A 16265-nucleotide genomic window follows, 5' to 3' on the forward strand; every position below is an offset into this window, starting at 1 on the left:
TTGCGAAACCTTTCTCGCAATATATTAGCTCTCGATCGCGGCTGAGCGCTTCTGTTGCGCCAGTGCATTGCTAAATATTCCTCATATGACTGCTTACAAACGAGTCAAGTTTTGCGCGAGAGGTCCTAGAAGAACGCAATCGCGCTTTACGACTGACAACTGCCGCCCAGCGACAAGACCGCCGTCGTCTGCATCATTCTTTTTTTTTTGTTGTGGTCACGTGACAAAAATCAGGCGATAGCCGTGACGTCATTTGCTCGTACCAGCGATCTCCCCCCCTCTCGCTCGTCATGTGTTAGATGCGCTGTTGATGAGGGGAGCTGCTAGCTCCCTGAGGTGTGTACGCAATTATTAGCTAATCATGGGGAACAAGACGTGCCGCCCGACTCGACCGAGCTGACGAACTCAACGCGGTGTGGATTCGGAGACATCGTTCGCCTGCGCGAGCGACGGGATTCGCGATTATGTTGGCCCGAAGGACACATTGGATCGCCCGATCCAACGGTTACTGCTGGCGTAGGCCGTCAAGCAGCAGGTGAGCAACGTTTGTCCTACGTGTTTCATTTCTTCGCATACGAAGGCGCAGGAAACCTGCGGTTGTCGTTGCTCAAGCGAGCGTCCAGAGTCGCGAGCTGCAATTGGCGCACAGCTGACGAGCGGCTGCAAATTGCTGGTTTCGGATAGTTTTCGCGAGAGGAAAGGAAGGGAAAGTGATGCGTGCGTCTGTCACGTACTACCTGGCGCCTTATCTTTACCTATCGCGCAGCTCCCACGCACGTTGTGTGTCAAAACACAAGAGCTGGAGGTGCTTAAGTTCGAGGATCTGATATACAAGAATGCTGCAGTCCGCGGGGACGCTTATTGGCGTACGTGTCGGAAAGTCGAGGCTGTATGTCGCTCTACGTGCGGTGTTTCGCGGAAGCCAAGTTTCTTTGCTCGACGCGAAGCCGCGATCCTCGCGATCCATTCTGGCGCTCATCTATGTAAGTAAATTTAAAACAGCAGCAATATATCGCAGCTGCAGCTCTGATTGCAGCTCCCAGTCAAAAAAAGTGAATTGGTCCAACGGGATCATACCAGTTGCTATAGCAATTTGACCCAAATGGAATGAATTGGAAACCATCTGGAATGCTGCACTTGAATAGGATAAACCAATTGGACCTCACAGTTCCGATTGGTCATTCCAATTGGTCCACCATTTTCCATTGGAAGAATCATTGGAACAGTGATATTTCCGATTGGTCTTCCAATTGGAATGCTTGTTTGTCCAATTCGTTGTACATCTCCAATCGGAATGGACCCATTGGAACATTGCTGTTCCAGTTAAAATTCTGCTTGTAATGTTTCTTACTAACATATGGCAGCCTAATTAAAGGTGTCTATAAGCTCACATTAGAATTCCAGACCCACTGAACCGTCTAATTAGTTCTTGATCTCATAACTTTCCGGTCAATTGAACCAAGCATGCATTACGTCTTAAACCAGTTAGCTGGTATTAAGACAGTTCCATGTGGTCCTCTCATATCCCTTTAGGATATATATCTGAGGCGTCATGTTGATCAAGCGATTTTTAAGGATTTCATGTTGGAATCTATATAATTAGCAACTGGAAGGATCCTGAATGCCAGCTCCTCTCGATGGGACTTGATCAGTTGGTTTGAGCGCTACTTCATTGACATGGCTACTTGTTTCACTGGGAAGTCACACAGATGAGCAATGCTGTGAAACAATAAAATATTTAACAAAAATAACTCCGCAATTAAAGCACACATGCTGAAATAAGATATTGTTGTGCTTTATTTATATGATAAATAGAGAGCAGCAATTATTTCTTCTTTGATGTTTAGAATCTGCGATAAAAATGTACTATTTGTTTTGAAGAACTCGCACTATCTGCTGGGTTAGGGATGGTCGATTAATCTTTTATTTGATTAAAGATTAATCATGCATTAATTCTTATAGCCTTTAATTGGTTAGTCACTTGCGATGCAGGATTTTTTATTGGTTAATCGAAATTTTTGCCGGGCACTTTAGAAAGGCTGAAGCAAGGTTATCTAATTTTTTAGGGCCCTGTCCTAATGTTTGAGAGGTGGAACCAAGTTAGAAGTACAAGTGTATAAAGTTTGATGAAAAATAATCTTTAATTTGTTTAAAGACTAAATAGAGTTGGCACTAGTGGCCTTTGAAAATACAAGCAACATATGTGTGTTATAATGTGACACAGATACATGGCACTGGTACAAGTCCAGCTGTACAGGTCCAGCTGAGACACCGGTTACTTTCAATTGCATGACTACAGAGGTCCAATTGATGAGCCCTTTGGATTCCAGTTAGATCTAATAGGCTTGCAACGGAAATCTAGCTTGGCAACAAGTTGCATTTGGTTAACTCCAGTCAGATCTAACTGTCCACCAGTTTTTTTTTTTTTTTTTTTTTTTTTAAAGTTGGCTACCATTTGAATACAATTGGAAATCTAATTGGATTCAAACAGGGTTTCCAATTAATTATGAACGGTATGGTCCAATGGGTGGCAAAAATCCTACTGGATCAACACCAACTGATGGTAGTTGGAAAATTATCAATTGGGCCCATTGGACTTTTTTGACTGGGTGTGTATATTGGATCCGCACGCATAAGCACCAGAGTTGTCGACTACGTGCAATGTTGCGAAATTACGCAAATACCACCAAGTTCCAGCTGTCGGAAGTATGAAAGCGTTACAACCGCCTCAATCACTGTGCGCTAGTTTTAGGGCCTGCTTATCTTCAAGTTTCGCACATTTCAGGTTGAAAAGAAAGCCAGGCTTGACGCTGACCCGCCAGAACAGCACTTCCAAGTCCATGCCAAACCCGTACTGGACGTCCAAGCTCACTAACTCGCTGGAGCGTCTTCAGAGCAAGACGCGCCTCAAGTTGAAATCCCGTGTGTTGTTCGACAGCATAGCTGCATTCAGGGATACTCACTTTCAAAGGATGGTACTACTGTTGCGCAGCAGTGCATCAACACAGCACAGGATGCAAGTCAGGCCAAGTACCGATCTCGAAATGCAAGGGGCATCGCAGAGCTCTGCAGACGACGGTAGAGCAGACGTTGAGAATCTGAAGCAGACGCCCTCCGAGAGTCTTGGTTCTTGGCGAGAGCTTCTTCGCAAGGCCATCACACCGGGTCCAGGAGCTGCAGACCACCGAACAGTACGACTGGGCGTGCAGCAGGCGACGAGCAAGGATCTGTCATCTGGTGACAGCATAGTGAAAGGAGAGGTGATGGTCAGAGACCCCGCGAAGGGTGACACCTCCTGGCAGGAGTTTGCGAAGGCACAGGAGTCCGAGGTGAACAAGATTCTGTCCGAATTGGAGCTGGCGCAAGACCAGAAGCCCAAGCCTCAAAAGGAAGATGTAGCTGCTGCAGACACTAAAAGCAAGGTTCCTGCTATGTCACAGGTACACACATCTCTTTATGTGTAACTGTGTAATTGGCTCTTGGCCTTAACTGGCATCATGGCTGGTATAATGCAAGGATCTTTTCTCTCGATTTTGTTCCATTCTTACGATTCATTGCTCACGAGCAGCCAATACTGGTGATAGCATAGATGGAGCGCTGCTCAGTTCACTAACAAAGCAAAGTAGAAAAATCAGAATAGAAGTGTTGCATAATGCCAACCCATGTTTGTCATTGACTTATAGGTACACACAATGTTTGCGTCATAAGGTTCTTGCATTTGACATACTGGCATGGATGTTGATCTTAAGTTAGTTTCATGCACAACATCACTGTTTAGTTTCACAGTGCACATTGTTGTTTTGAAGATGCACGCAAGTGAAGTCTGCGACATTTTGTACACTGTGAAATCAACTTAAAACATAACGGAATTAAGTAAGTACAAATGTGACTACTTGAGTCTGCAATTTGGTATTGATATGAAAACTGTGACTGAATGTGGCATTATAGATGAGCACTCATCTTGAGCAGCGAGGAATAAAATTTGATTTCATGGATGAATTTGGAAAACTGAAAGGAGTGTGCATGCTGTTTCACACTAATTGTCCCTGCTTGTTTCGAGCCAGCTTCAACAATCTACGGAACTGTTATTAGCATGTAAGTGCTTTATTATTAACAAACGTTATGACTATACACTGTTTTCTGGACTCGGATGCCCACATCAGTGGAGGACAACAGCCCGCCTGGAATATTACTCTGTGGGAAGCAGTGTAATTGTCCAAAGCTGCTAACGATAGTGAAGATCTGTGCTGTTAACAGTTCTGAGGTCTGCAGTGGTTAGGCACTTAGTTTACTGCAGCAGTTAAATTAGGTCAAGCAACTGCTGACAGTATCAAGAGCCAATTGCGTTCACTCACTCAATTTAGTTAATCCCCAGAACCTGTCACCTACTTCACCTTGATCAGTGGCTTCTGTTATTATTCCTTTGCTTTTGTTTGCTCCATCTGTGATTCACATATATATATAAAAAAAGTTGAATCATATGCATTACTCTCTATTAGGTGGAAATAGACCGAACATCGCGTGCCCTCCTGAAATCAGTGGTGGCAGCCTCATCACCGGCGTCTCAAGTGGCGCGACTGGAGGAACTAAACAACCATATTCTGAGCAATCCCAGCAGTCTGTGCATACTTGTTAAGGTGAGCCGAGTCCTTGATCAAAAACAAGTTACAACACAAAAACCCCGCAAGGGCACTAGCTAGTAGCTAGTAGACAAAGTCGACGCACAGCGCTTTGCGTGCCTTATTCACAGTGTGTCTTCTACTGTCCTTGTGGCTTTCTTGTGCTATAACTTATAACTATAACTGTACTATAACTATCATAGTTATATAACTGTAACTATACATATTGCAACCATTCTGGTCTCTAATCTCATGCATGATCTCCAATTCTGAATTTGGTAACTGCATATTAAAAGAAAAAAAAGAAAGCTTCCCATGAATATGTGAAATCCAGGAGAGTTTCATTCTCACAGGTGCTCGCTTGTATACCTTGCTGTAGGAATGTTGTCATTTAGCAATTGCCAGACTGACTTATGTTAAACCTGCTAACTCCTGGTGATCACTGTTAAAAAAAAGTTTACATCCTAGTGACCATTTGGGGCAGAGTCTTTATTCATACGCGTTCGCAAAACATTGTGGAGAAAGAATACAGAAAGCAACAGTGAGTGCAGAAAGAAACAAGACTGCAGATTAAGTTACCCATTACTGACAGCACATAGCAGCTCTTCAAATTTTGTGACATTGCACCTCGTGGCGATCGTTAAGTTGTCAATAAGCTTTGAATTCATTCACTGATTGTGCGTTGCATGAATGATGACTAGCATGAAACAGTGACTTCGCAAACCTCTTATATAATGCCCTCTTATAATAACATGAAGTTGAGTTGGATCACGCCAATTTGTGCACTGTTTGTTTGTGATTTCCTTTCACTATTGAACTAAGAGCGCGAAAATAGAATGCTTGTCTCCAAGTTCTACTTCTACACTGTTACCCGCAGTGTTAGCCCAGTGGCTATGGCTCTGTCCTGCTGAGCTCAAGTATGCGGGTTCAATCTTGGCCGTGGCAGCCACATTTCGACGGAGGTGAAATGAAAGATTGATCGTGCGCTTATATCTAAGTGCATGTTAAAAAACCCCATATGGTCGAAATCAAAGGTGTGCCTCATAATCAGATTGTGCTTTTGGTACGTAAAACAGCAGAATTTTATTTGATTTTACGCTATTCGGTTATGTCCAACCAACTAACCCAAACCTGCACCTTGCTTTCCTTTCGTGGTACTAATCTACGCTCGGTGTTTCCTTAGGAACGGGCCATTGCTCACATTCTCCGAATGCGGGAGTACTCCAACAACAGTTCTGTCATGTCCACGGCACGGGAGACTCTGGCCCTGCTGGGCTACGTTGATCCGCCGAGGGGAAGGGGCCTGCGTATCCTCTCCATCGACGGCGGAGGCACGAGGTGAGCCTTTCTCCTGTGGTCAAGAAAGTTTGCTTTAAAGAACACTGGAGGGAAACGCAAAGCTGAGCTAGGGTAGTGGTGTATGCTTCTAGTATCACACATACAGTGGTAAACAAGTTGTGATATCTTAGATTTTGGACTTCCTGAGCCCAGCAAGTTAACATTTCGCTATGCCAGACCGCTAGCCCCGGATACTCCCCCGAATACTCACTCTCGAATATATCATTTCCACATTGTTCACCCCATGTAGCCTACCCATCATACTTGCTGCTTGTTAATCCCAAGAATGTAGCACAAGGAAACCATATACATCAACCAGTGCATCCAGAAATGTGCTCGTGGTAGTCAGAATAAGTTCATTGATAACGGGAGAGGTCAGCTATGCTACCCTAGGTTTAATATATAAGAGATGAAGCAAGGAGAGAGAAAAGAAAGAAAATATACCTACACACGCAAGCATGTACTCACACACAAGCTCGGGAAATCTGAGCAACAGTGAGCACCATATCAAATGAACACAGCGGAAAGTGGAACTTTACAGTACCGGTAGTGAACAACAGATATTCATCTCTGTCCCCCTGGTGGCAGCAGTGCACATCTGATTTGAAAATACCTCTTTTTGAAAAAGATGGCAGCTGATAGCTTCAAAGCAGAGGTAATGAATTTTTTTCACAGAAAACCACATTACCACACATTTTTTTTACCTACTGTATGGACAATCTTAGATGAGGGGTGAGTCTGTGCTTGGAACAGGTTTAGAGCAGAGGGTGTTCATTTTGTCTCCCTTGAAGTGGCTTCCTTGGCAGGCTGTGCACTGTCTCCCCATCTTTGTGTCACTTTCGGAACTTGTCTCAAGTGAACATGCTCAAGTGGTGCGTCACAGCTAGTCGCATGTTCAGCATATTTGCCACAATGGCGGCCTCTCATCTTCAGTTTCAATTTTAGGGAATGAGATAAATCAGCTGGGCTAATACAATGTGAGCAGAAGGGGTCATGGAACCACAGGTATGCACGTCTTTAAATGCAAAACTTCCTTTGTGGAGGTGGATGGTTTCTGACTCTGCAGTCAGTTGGACCTGTGCAGACAAGGGTGTGCGTGGAGGAGGAAGGTATATGTAGGGTGAGGCACCAATTGATCGACTGCATAAGTGATGATGCCGTCCCCGCTGTAGCGAATGTACATCTGAAATCGGTCGTGTCGGAACTCTTCAGAGATGGCTCCAAATGGAGTGGCCTGTCAGTCGGTGCAGAGTGACACATCACATTAAGCTGTTCTAGCCAAAATACGAGAAGCTCAATGGCAGTGAGAGGCAGCCAAAGCTGCAGAACAATGAGAACCTTTCTGTCAAGTTAATAAAATCTCTGTATTTGAACGACGCCAGCATGGCGATCGCACCGACCACATCCGATTGCACAGCGCCACTCTCCAGTTCTTCCTCTCCTGAAACCCGACATGGTGGCTGAATTTAATCTGCCGGCGATTATCAGAAGCTCTGTCAGTTCCAGAGCAACACGGAAGGTGCCTCTACCAGCATGTCGTCTCGCACATACTGTGCGGTCGGGCGTGTTCAGTGCGGGCGCCATGCTGGCATTGCTCAAATAAAGAGCTTTTATTAACATGACACTTTCCTTGCTTCGACAACAATCTGTAACTGGTACCTGCGTAATTTTTTTGTCAGAAACTCTCGATGTCCACGTGTGAACAGATCTGGAGAAAAAAGAACTTCTTCCGGATTACCCAGTGGAATTGATCGTGTTTTGGTTGTTTCCCCATTTCATTGCAGGGGCATTCTGGCCATCGAGTTTCTACGACAGCTGGAGCTCTGCACGGGACAACGGGTGTTCGAGCTGTTCGACTACGTGGCCGGTGTGAGCACGGGTGCCATCCTGGGCTACCTGCTTGGTGGCCTGCACACTTCCCTGGACCGGTGCGAGTCCCTGTACCGCAGCATGAGCCTCGAGGTGTTCACCCAGAACGCTTGGTGGGGCACGGGGCGCCTGGTGTGGAGTCATGCCTACTACGATACCTCGTACTGGACTGATGCCATCAGGTGCGTGCAACAGCATTGCACTCTTATTGTTGATGGTGCAAGTAGATCCCAACGCTGTACTGTCCAACCTTGTTATGAGAAACCGAAAAGCATAATCAACTAAAGCACTAATATTCACAAATTAAATCTTTAATTACCTTATTGCACATACTATTGCAATTTATGAATTGTAGCGGTGAGTTTGCAGCGCTCATCCACTAGGAATGAATCCTAAGGATCGCACGGGTTTTGAGATGAAATGTAATTTACTGCCATGAAATTCGCGATAAAAGTGCACCGTTGTTCCACTTATTTGTGTAACAAACCGATGTTTTATGCATTGAAGCAGCACAAAAGAAATGGAACGCTCGTGTATTTCGTTGCACAGTTTGAAAATGAATATGTCGGAACTGGTGTCATCCTGAAAAGTCGTTTCAAGCGGACACACCTTGTGAACTCACCGGCTGCAATGAGTAAATTGCAATATGTACCATGAAGTAACTAATCAAAAAGTTAATTCGTAAATTTTTGATAATTAATAAATTATGCCTTTTGATTTCTCATGCAAATAATGTCTACCTCTGAATAATTTAGCTCAATGAATGGGATTATGCTGTCTGCCACAGGTGATTTAAGAAATTCTTTATGGCATTTAAAAAAAACACATGGTAGTTAATTGCTGCATCTTCATTACACCATGCTGTGTGGCCTGTGTGTGTGTGTGTGCGTGTGTGTGTGTGTCTGTGTGTGTGTGTGTGTGTGTGTGTGTGTGTGTGTGTGTGTGTGTGTGTGTGTGTGTGTGTGTGTGTGTGTGTGTGTGTGTGTGTGTGTGTGTGTGTGTGTGTGTGTTTGTGTCATGACTTCTTCCTTTCCTTGTCCTACCAGGCGGGTCTTTGAGGACAAGACGCTATTGGAAACCACAAGAAATTCGTGCAGTCCCAAGGTAAGATATCGTAAAACGGAAAGTGTTGAATTTATCAATGATGTGTTAGAGGTAGCAGTGCTAATGACACTGCTTCACCAGGTGCCTTCGCATTTGTGGAGTTTTTTTTCTGCGCACTGGGAATTTCTTCTACGTTCGGTTATTCCGACCTCCGCCAAACTCTCTCATTACTTGCAGCAGTCATGAAATGCCTGAAACTAGGCCTCAGTTGTCATGCAGGGTTCCGAGCAGCACCGTTGTCTGCAAAGAAAAACGTAGTCAGAGAGCTGGAACGTGAAGTATATACGAACTGAAAGCCTAGTTGTCTTACTGCTGTTTAATGTAGTAAGATGAACTGTATGCCTATATACATGTAATGTACTGTGTATATAACTTACAATGTAAGAATAGTAGAAAGCCGTAAAGAAAAACTTGAAGGGACCGCAAAAATCTGTTATTCTTGCCAGAAGTATGTCTTAAGAAGAAGCGATTCACGGATCTCGAAGCATTGCAGATCTTGAGTTCGGTGCAGTACTGTATTTACTATCATCGACAAACGAAATGTGAAAGTGCAAAATATAACATTTCTTATTACTAGTAACTTGACAGTGCTGCCTCTAGTCACTACGTATCCAGTCACCAGAAATAGTATAATCTCAGACTGAATGTGCTAGCCAAAATCATGCCAGCTCGAATGAAGTGGGGAAAGTGAAAACAAAAGAATGTGTTGCAGCTGGCTCTGGATTGCTTTCAATTGAGTTGTCCATGATTACACTTTATGATATTAACTGTATAGTGCAGTTAATAAAACAGCCCGCCGCCAGCATAATGTTTACAGTGTTGTAGTAGTTTCATAGTTGTCTTCTTTCTTTTTTAATGCATTATGAGCCTTGAAACTCTTGCCAGTCCATTACCTTGTGAAATATTAGGGGCTGCTGAAGCTGTTGATTCAGGGCCAGCATAACGTAGCAACTGACAAAATGCGAAAATAAAAAAAAAGTTGAAACAGAATCATTTGCATTCTCTCAACCCAGCTCCTTTCTGGGCTGTCCTTTGGGGGAAATGAAACAAGATAAAACAAGTTGGAACTACATTGATTTCGCAGGTGGGAGCCATATCAGTGGCAGTGAACCAGCCGACTCTGAAGCCGTACGTCTTCCGCAACTACAACCTCCCGCACCGAGTCGAGTCGCACTACTATGGCAGCTGCAAGTACAAGATGTGGCAAGCGATCCGGGCCTCGGGGGCTGCGCCGGGGTACTTCGAGGAATACGACCTTGACGGCTTCGTCCACCAGGTCTGTGCTCGTTGAGTCGCCGCGTGTCTACATCCAAACCACACGTCTCGCTAACCTATCTCACTTGCCTTGCATTGCGCATCTGATAGTGCACCCAGCCACAATGTGAAAGTGTTGCAGTCTAATTCATTCTTCAGTTCTTGTTTCCTGAAGCTAATTGACTTGTCATCATGAGTCGATGGCTGTGGCGTTCCACTGATGAACGTGAGGCCACAGATTCAAGCTTGGCCGCCATGGCCACATTCCGATGGAAGCGTAATGCAAGAATGCTCCTGTGCCAAGCTTTGGGTGCTAGCGAAATAACCTAAAACAGTCAAAATAGCCCGTCATCGTAGTGTCTGTCTTGGTCCCTGCGTTGCCTTGGGATGTAAAACACAATCACTCAATCGGTATGCCAGTTGGTCAGGTTGCATGTAACCACGGCATCAACACAGAGGGCCAACCTTGCCTGCTATTTCATGTCTTGCAGGATGGTGGCCTGATGTGCAACAACCCTACAGCCGTGGCGATCCACGAAGCCAAGCTTCTGTGGCCCAACGAGCCAATCCAGTGCGTGGTGTCGTTAGGTGGAGGTCGCTTCATTCCGGAGGTGACGGAGCAGAACCAGGGGTTCACGTCACTCAAGAAAAAGATCCTCAAGGTCATCGACAGTGCCACTGACACTGAAGGTTAGTTTCCTTGGAGCAGCTCAGATGGCTAAACATACTGTTTAGTGTGAATTTATGACCGTATTTACTAATTGACTCTAAGCCCTTCTTTAACTCCCACTGAGTGAAGCATATATTCTAAAAGAAGATTGCTCCCTTTGGTACAGATTTTTTTTCCCTAAGCAGTAATTGTCATCTGTGTTGCTTGCATTTCCTATCTTGAAAGCTGTGCGCTCACTAGTTTCCTGTCTAGAATGCTATGTCACGCTGATAACGCACATGCCATTTGTGATTTGAAAGTCCCAGGTACACACCATTAAAGAAAGGAAAAGACACGCAAAAATAGATGATGATTATTGTTTGGGAGACAAAGACACACCCCAACAAGTGCAAACTTTTTTTTATACCGTAGCGTCTCTTGAACGAAGAGTGAACAGCACTTAAATAAAGCTTCTTTGCAATTCTTATGACAGATAATGATCTGTCCTTAGGCAACAGCTGCGTGAAAGGAGAGGTGATGGTCAAAGACCCTGCGAAGCATGATGGCTCCTGGCAATAGTTTTCAAAGGCACAAGGGTCACAGGGGGACGAGATTCTGTCCAAAATGGTTTTGTTGATTCCTACGATGAGAAGCAGCTTGAGAAATGCACCGTTGTTCGACTGCACTCAATGAGGTGCTGAAAAGCACCTTGATACAAGGTCTTTGCTAAATGTTCATGTAACATCATTCAAGCACAAAACCTGCTGCAAGGCTGTACACGTGACCGCAAAACTGTACAGGCCGTACTACTTGACAAAAAGTTGAATATCTCCATGGCCTCGGAATGCAGCCAGGTATACAGTAGACTGTGGATAAGCAAAACTTGCTTGAATGAAGATGCCGGATAAACAGGACAATGGTATCAACTTTCATTGGCTGCCCATAGGTACAATGTTAGTTAACTTTGGCTGAACGGAACCCATGTTCTTGTGAACTCAGTTTAATGGAACTTTACTAAAACTAGCACCTACCTCATCGGCTTATGGAAAGTGCGACAAACATGTCGAACTTTTGTCATGTAACGCTATGAAAATTTGTGGTGCTATTAGAAACACGTGATGCTACAAATAAACCGTAAAAATAAAACCTAATTCATCAGCCAGCTGCTGTAAAGTTAAGGCCAATTAAAGATGTCGAAGTTTCGATAGTGTTACTATCATGAGGGCTTCTCTGCGAGAGTAGCGATTCCTGAGGAGGAAGAGAGCAGCACTATGGAGTAAGTAGGATTTTGCAGCTGGGCTACCTCTACTGCTTCGTTCACACCGCCACGAATAAGAGATGTCAGATGTTGTTACCTTGTTACCTGCTGTGAGGAGACAGTTGAAAATATTATCGGTGAAGTTCACTGCGAAGACTTTGTATTTCTACGTATTGACGAAACCTGCTGCGGTCGCTTAGTGACTATGTGTTGGGCTGCTAAGCATGAGGTCGCGGGATCAAATCCTGGTCATGGCGGCTGTATTTCGATGGCGGCGCAATGCAAAAACACCCATGTACTTATATTTAGGTGCGCGTTAAATAACCCCAGGTGGTCCAAATTCCCAGAGTCACCCACTATGGTGTCACCCACCTAGAGTCACCCACTATATAAAGAAGCTAGTTTCGTGTTGTATGCGAGTTCGCTATATAATGAAGTTTGATTGTGTACTATGGCAGAGTACCAATGCTCTCCATAGCTTGCTAAATGGACAGCTAGGAGGACAGCAGCAGTAGTAAGTGTCGTTCCACTGAAGAAGCCAGTAAAGAGACAGCTTTGTGCAGAGAGTATCAAAGTAAAAAATTATGAAGGCTGCTTTGCTGTCCGGACAAGGTGTCGACTGAGCAGAAGGCACTGCTCACCTGCTCACAGGAAAACTTAGTCATGATTTCTTACGCACTTCATATAAGCTACGTTGCGTTTTTAGAGCACAGCTCTCAGGCACTTGTTCCTGCGGCGAGCGTCGTCATAACTGAGCAAACGAGCACAGCGAAAGATGAAAGACGCGAGGAGGAGGGTGCAGCGGAACTACGAGGTGGAAAGCGGAGGAGGAGGGCATGGTGAGAGGGTGAGAAGAAAAGCGTATCGCGGCAACGATGGCTACACGATCGCACCAGAGTAGCGCGTCTCGTCTGGGAGGTCTTTTGGTGGCGTCCACTGTGGATCGTGCTCACACATCGCCCATGCACTGGCTCTCACGACCTCCAGATCATTGAGGCAGTCATGCCGCATGAGACATTGTCCGTGCCAGCCAATACATCACAAAATTAAGACACATATACAGCTGTACTCAAATTTCGCATTAGGGAGTATCGTAATCGCGAGCGAATTCGTTGAAGGTCACACAAACACACACGCAATATGCTGAAATACAGTGGTAGTAGGTAGTGTGGTGCTTGCTTTGCTTAGCTTATTTTTGGTGATGCGAGGTGCCGTCGAGTCGCAGAGACTTCTTGCAGATGTGTTGTATTACTTGTGCTCAAAGCTGTCCTAATTCTTAGCATTCAACATAGACTGTCTTTAATGCTGGCCAGAATTCTAATGCACCTTATAGACCGTTTTATTGAGGGTGCCACCATTTTGCGATCACAGCGGCGTCTATCCTCTGGCGCCATGCTGGCATGTAGGATCGCGCTAGAGGGTGCACAGTGAACGTGATGTTGATGACTAGTAGCAAGCTTTCGCATTTTCCCGAGAGCTATCAACAAGTAGTTGCGATTGGGAAACTTCTTGGTGTATTGTTAGCACTAAGCTTTGAGCTTAGTACTAACTTAGTATCGAACTGGCACAGGCACAGCTCTGCCCGCGATCGAAATAGGAAGGCAGTCAAGCCTGAACATTGTCAATGCGTAGCACACATGCAACATGTTGTTATTGTATTTCTAGCTTTTAACTCTGTTAAGGTACCACTCAGGCGACAACAATCAGAGATATCTCCGTGTGCCATGCAGGATACCACCCTAGCATATATATCTCAATCCAGGTAACTAGCGAAGCTCGGAGTAAATATATTTTGTTAGCGTTTGTGTTCCTAAAGTTATTTCATTACGATTTTCTAAGAAGTTTACTTGGCACACGGACATCAAGTTTGACAAAATGAACTGTAAAACAACTCAGCCGGAAGGGCCGTTTACACAAAGTTCTCGATAAAGTGACAGCGTTTGCTTTGTGCACGACAGAGTTTGAGTGGCCACTCACGCTCATATGCTCTAGTCTGGCGGTACTATGTGGTGTGGACCGTCTTGCCCTGCGCCATCTTGACCGACGGATAGTAGCCACATCCAACTTGCGCATTTTGAAGCACTATCAATAATAGCTCAATACGAAGCAAAGTTTGCCAAGGCATCTAATCAGGAGCAGCCAGGAATGAGCGTGCAGTGGCAAGCAAGCATTTGGTCCAGCCTTAGGTTTTGCGTGGTTCTAGGTTACCTGAGTGCTTTTACCTGAGTGTTTAGAACTAATAGAAATTAGCGATACCCAACGGCTACAACACTGATAAGCGAAGTGGCCAAAGCTTAATTCCTACGTTGGTGGCCACAACTGACCGTGGGGAGACGATTGTCGGCTTCTTCCAGAAGTACGTAATTCTTATCGAAATACGAAAGCAGGTTTTCAAATACTTCAGCCTTTTGCTTACCTTATTAAACTGTGTCAATAAACATAAACAGTAACAGTAGGAAGAAGCTCACTGATCCAATCACCCTTCTTGATTGATGTCGGCTATAGGTGGTGTCCAAAACCCGACATTTATGACGTGTTTTCCGGCCCCAGGATTGTTTCGGCCACATTCAGGTAGCAAAAACATAGCCTTTAAGATCTGTGTTTAAAATCCAGATAGTGCCAGAGAGGTGTGGATTTGGACACCACCTATGGGCCATTAGCAGCCGCATATGGTAACCTGCTATATTACGAAATAAAGCATCCAGAAAAGGGTGACGAGCGAGGAAAAGAGTGAGGCTTCTGTTGAAAAGAGAGTGTTTGAGAAAAAGGCGACTTTGCACCCCGCTTGTGAGCTCTATGTGCCGCACATGACTGCTTTTTTCACCAAGCCCAAGGAGTGGTTTAGGACCCCTTTAAGGCCCGCACCTCCTACTTTGGAGCACCAAAATTTTTTGGGGAAAAAAAATTGTTTCACCAGGTGTTTGAAGGTTTGTTTTGGTCTGTCTAAAAATGAACCTTCTTTTTTTTTTCCAGCTGTTCACACCACAGTTCAAGATCTCCTGCCTCCAAACGCCTACTTCCGTTTCAATCCATACCTGTCGGAATGGATCACTCTGGATGAAAATCGCGCTGAAAAGTTAGACCAACTCAAGCAGGACGCCCAGATGTACCTAAGGCGCAACTCCGAAAAGTTTGACTCTGCCGTCAAAAGTCTGCTGACGAAGCGAGGGCCGATGCAGAGGGTCAATGACTGGCTAAGGATGCAGTTGACTATTAAGTGGTGAACGTTACGGACACGCATCACCTGTAAAAGTAAGAACTTTAGAACAAAGGAATATAATGTGAGCAAATGGTCTTTTTTGCTTTCGGCAAACAACGCAATTTGTTCCTTTTTTACTATTTTAAGGCTAGGAACGTTGATTGTAAAGGAAAGTGATTTGAAGAGATATTTCTCCTTGACTTAAGCAAATTGTGTTGGATGCATGCGTGGTTACCTATGGAAATTATTGTTGATATAGTGAAGTACGTACCTTGTATGATAACTGTTCGTACAAATAATTGATCGAGTACCACCTACAACAGGCACAATGTTGCCACCCCAACTTGTCAATTATGCACATTTTCACAACCTCGACGTACTTACTTCCACACAACACTGTCATACTTTTGTTATGTAGTGGGGCAGCCTGCCCAGCACAGATATGTTATATCTGTTCTCTGCAAGCTTTTATATGTATATTATTTCACCCGTACTTCGCTAGTCAGCCTGCAAGTCTCTGTCACTCTGCATGCATCGTTGTGTGCAAATGGACAAGTTTGTCACTGGGGACTCGACATCGTCCTGCCTCCTAACATTGTAAATAAAATAATGTTGATTGTTTTCTTCTGTGTGTGTGGAATTTCTGTTGTCGCTCGCATAAACCAGATTTCCATTTGGTGCAAAATGACTGTTGAAGAAGGAGAAAAAGAAACAGTGAAACTTGGAATAGGCAATACTTAAAACACAATGACATAACATATACTGCATTTCAGTCTGTCTCAATTTACGATGGTTGATCACCATCAATTGTGACATTGCTCATGAATAGCAATTGTGCACGTTCATGAAGTGCTGCCAATGTTGTCGAGGCACAAACAGCCTTGGCTGTCTCGAAATAAATGCTGCTGTCAATAATCTGGCTTCACATACAACACTGCGTGGAGCTGCTGTGGAAGGCATACAACAAGGAAGGTT

The 16265-nt window shown here is 44.6% G+C and overlaps 1 protein-coding gene across 1 annotated transcript; it reads left to right on the forward strand.

Moving 5' to 3' along the window:
* The first annotated feature begins 232 nt into the window (after positions 1–232).
* Positions 233–15913, forward strand: LOC142557340 (calcium-independent phospholipase A2-gamma-like). Its single transcript, XM_075669100.1, has 9 exons — positions 233–535; positions 2786–3440; positions 4500–4637; positions 5803–5957; positions 7742–8008; positions 8873–8930; positions 10015–10206; positions 10676–10874; positions 15065–15913. Exons 1-9 carry the CDS (start codon positions 465–467, stop codon positions 15313–15315), a joined length of 1986 nt encoding a protein of 661 aa, XP_075525215.1. The 5' UTR covers positions 233–464; the 3' UTR covers positions 15316–15913.
* Positions 15914–16265: the final 352 nt, after the last annotated feature.

Source organism: Dermacentor variabilis, chromosome 9, assembly GCF_050947875.1.
Source record: "Dermacentor variabilis isolate Ectoservices chromosome 9, ASM5094787v1, whole genome shotgun sequence".
Taxonomy (NCBI): domain Eukaryota; kingdom Metazoa; phylum Arthropoda; class Arachnida; order Ixodida; family Ixodidae; genus Dermacentor; species Dermacentor variabilis.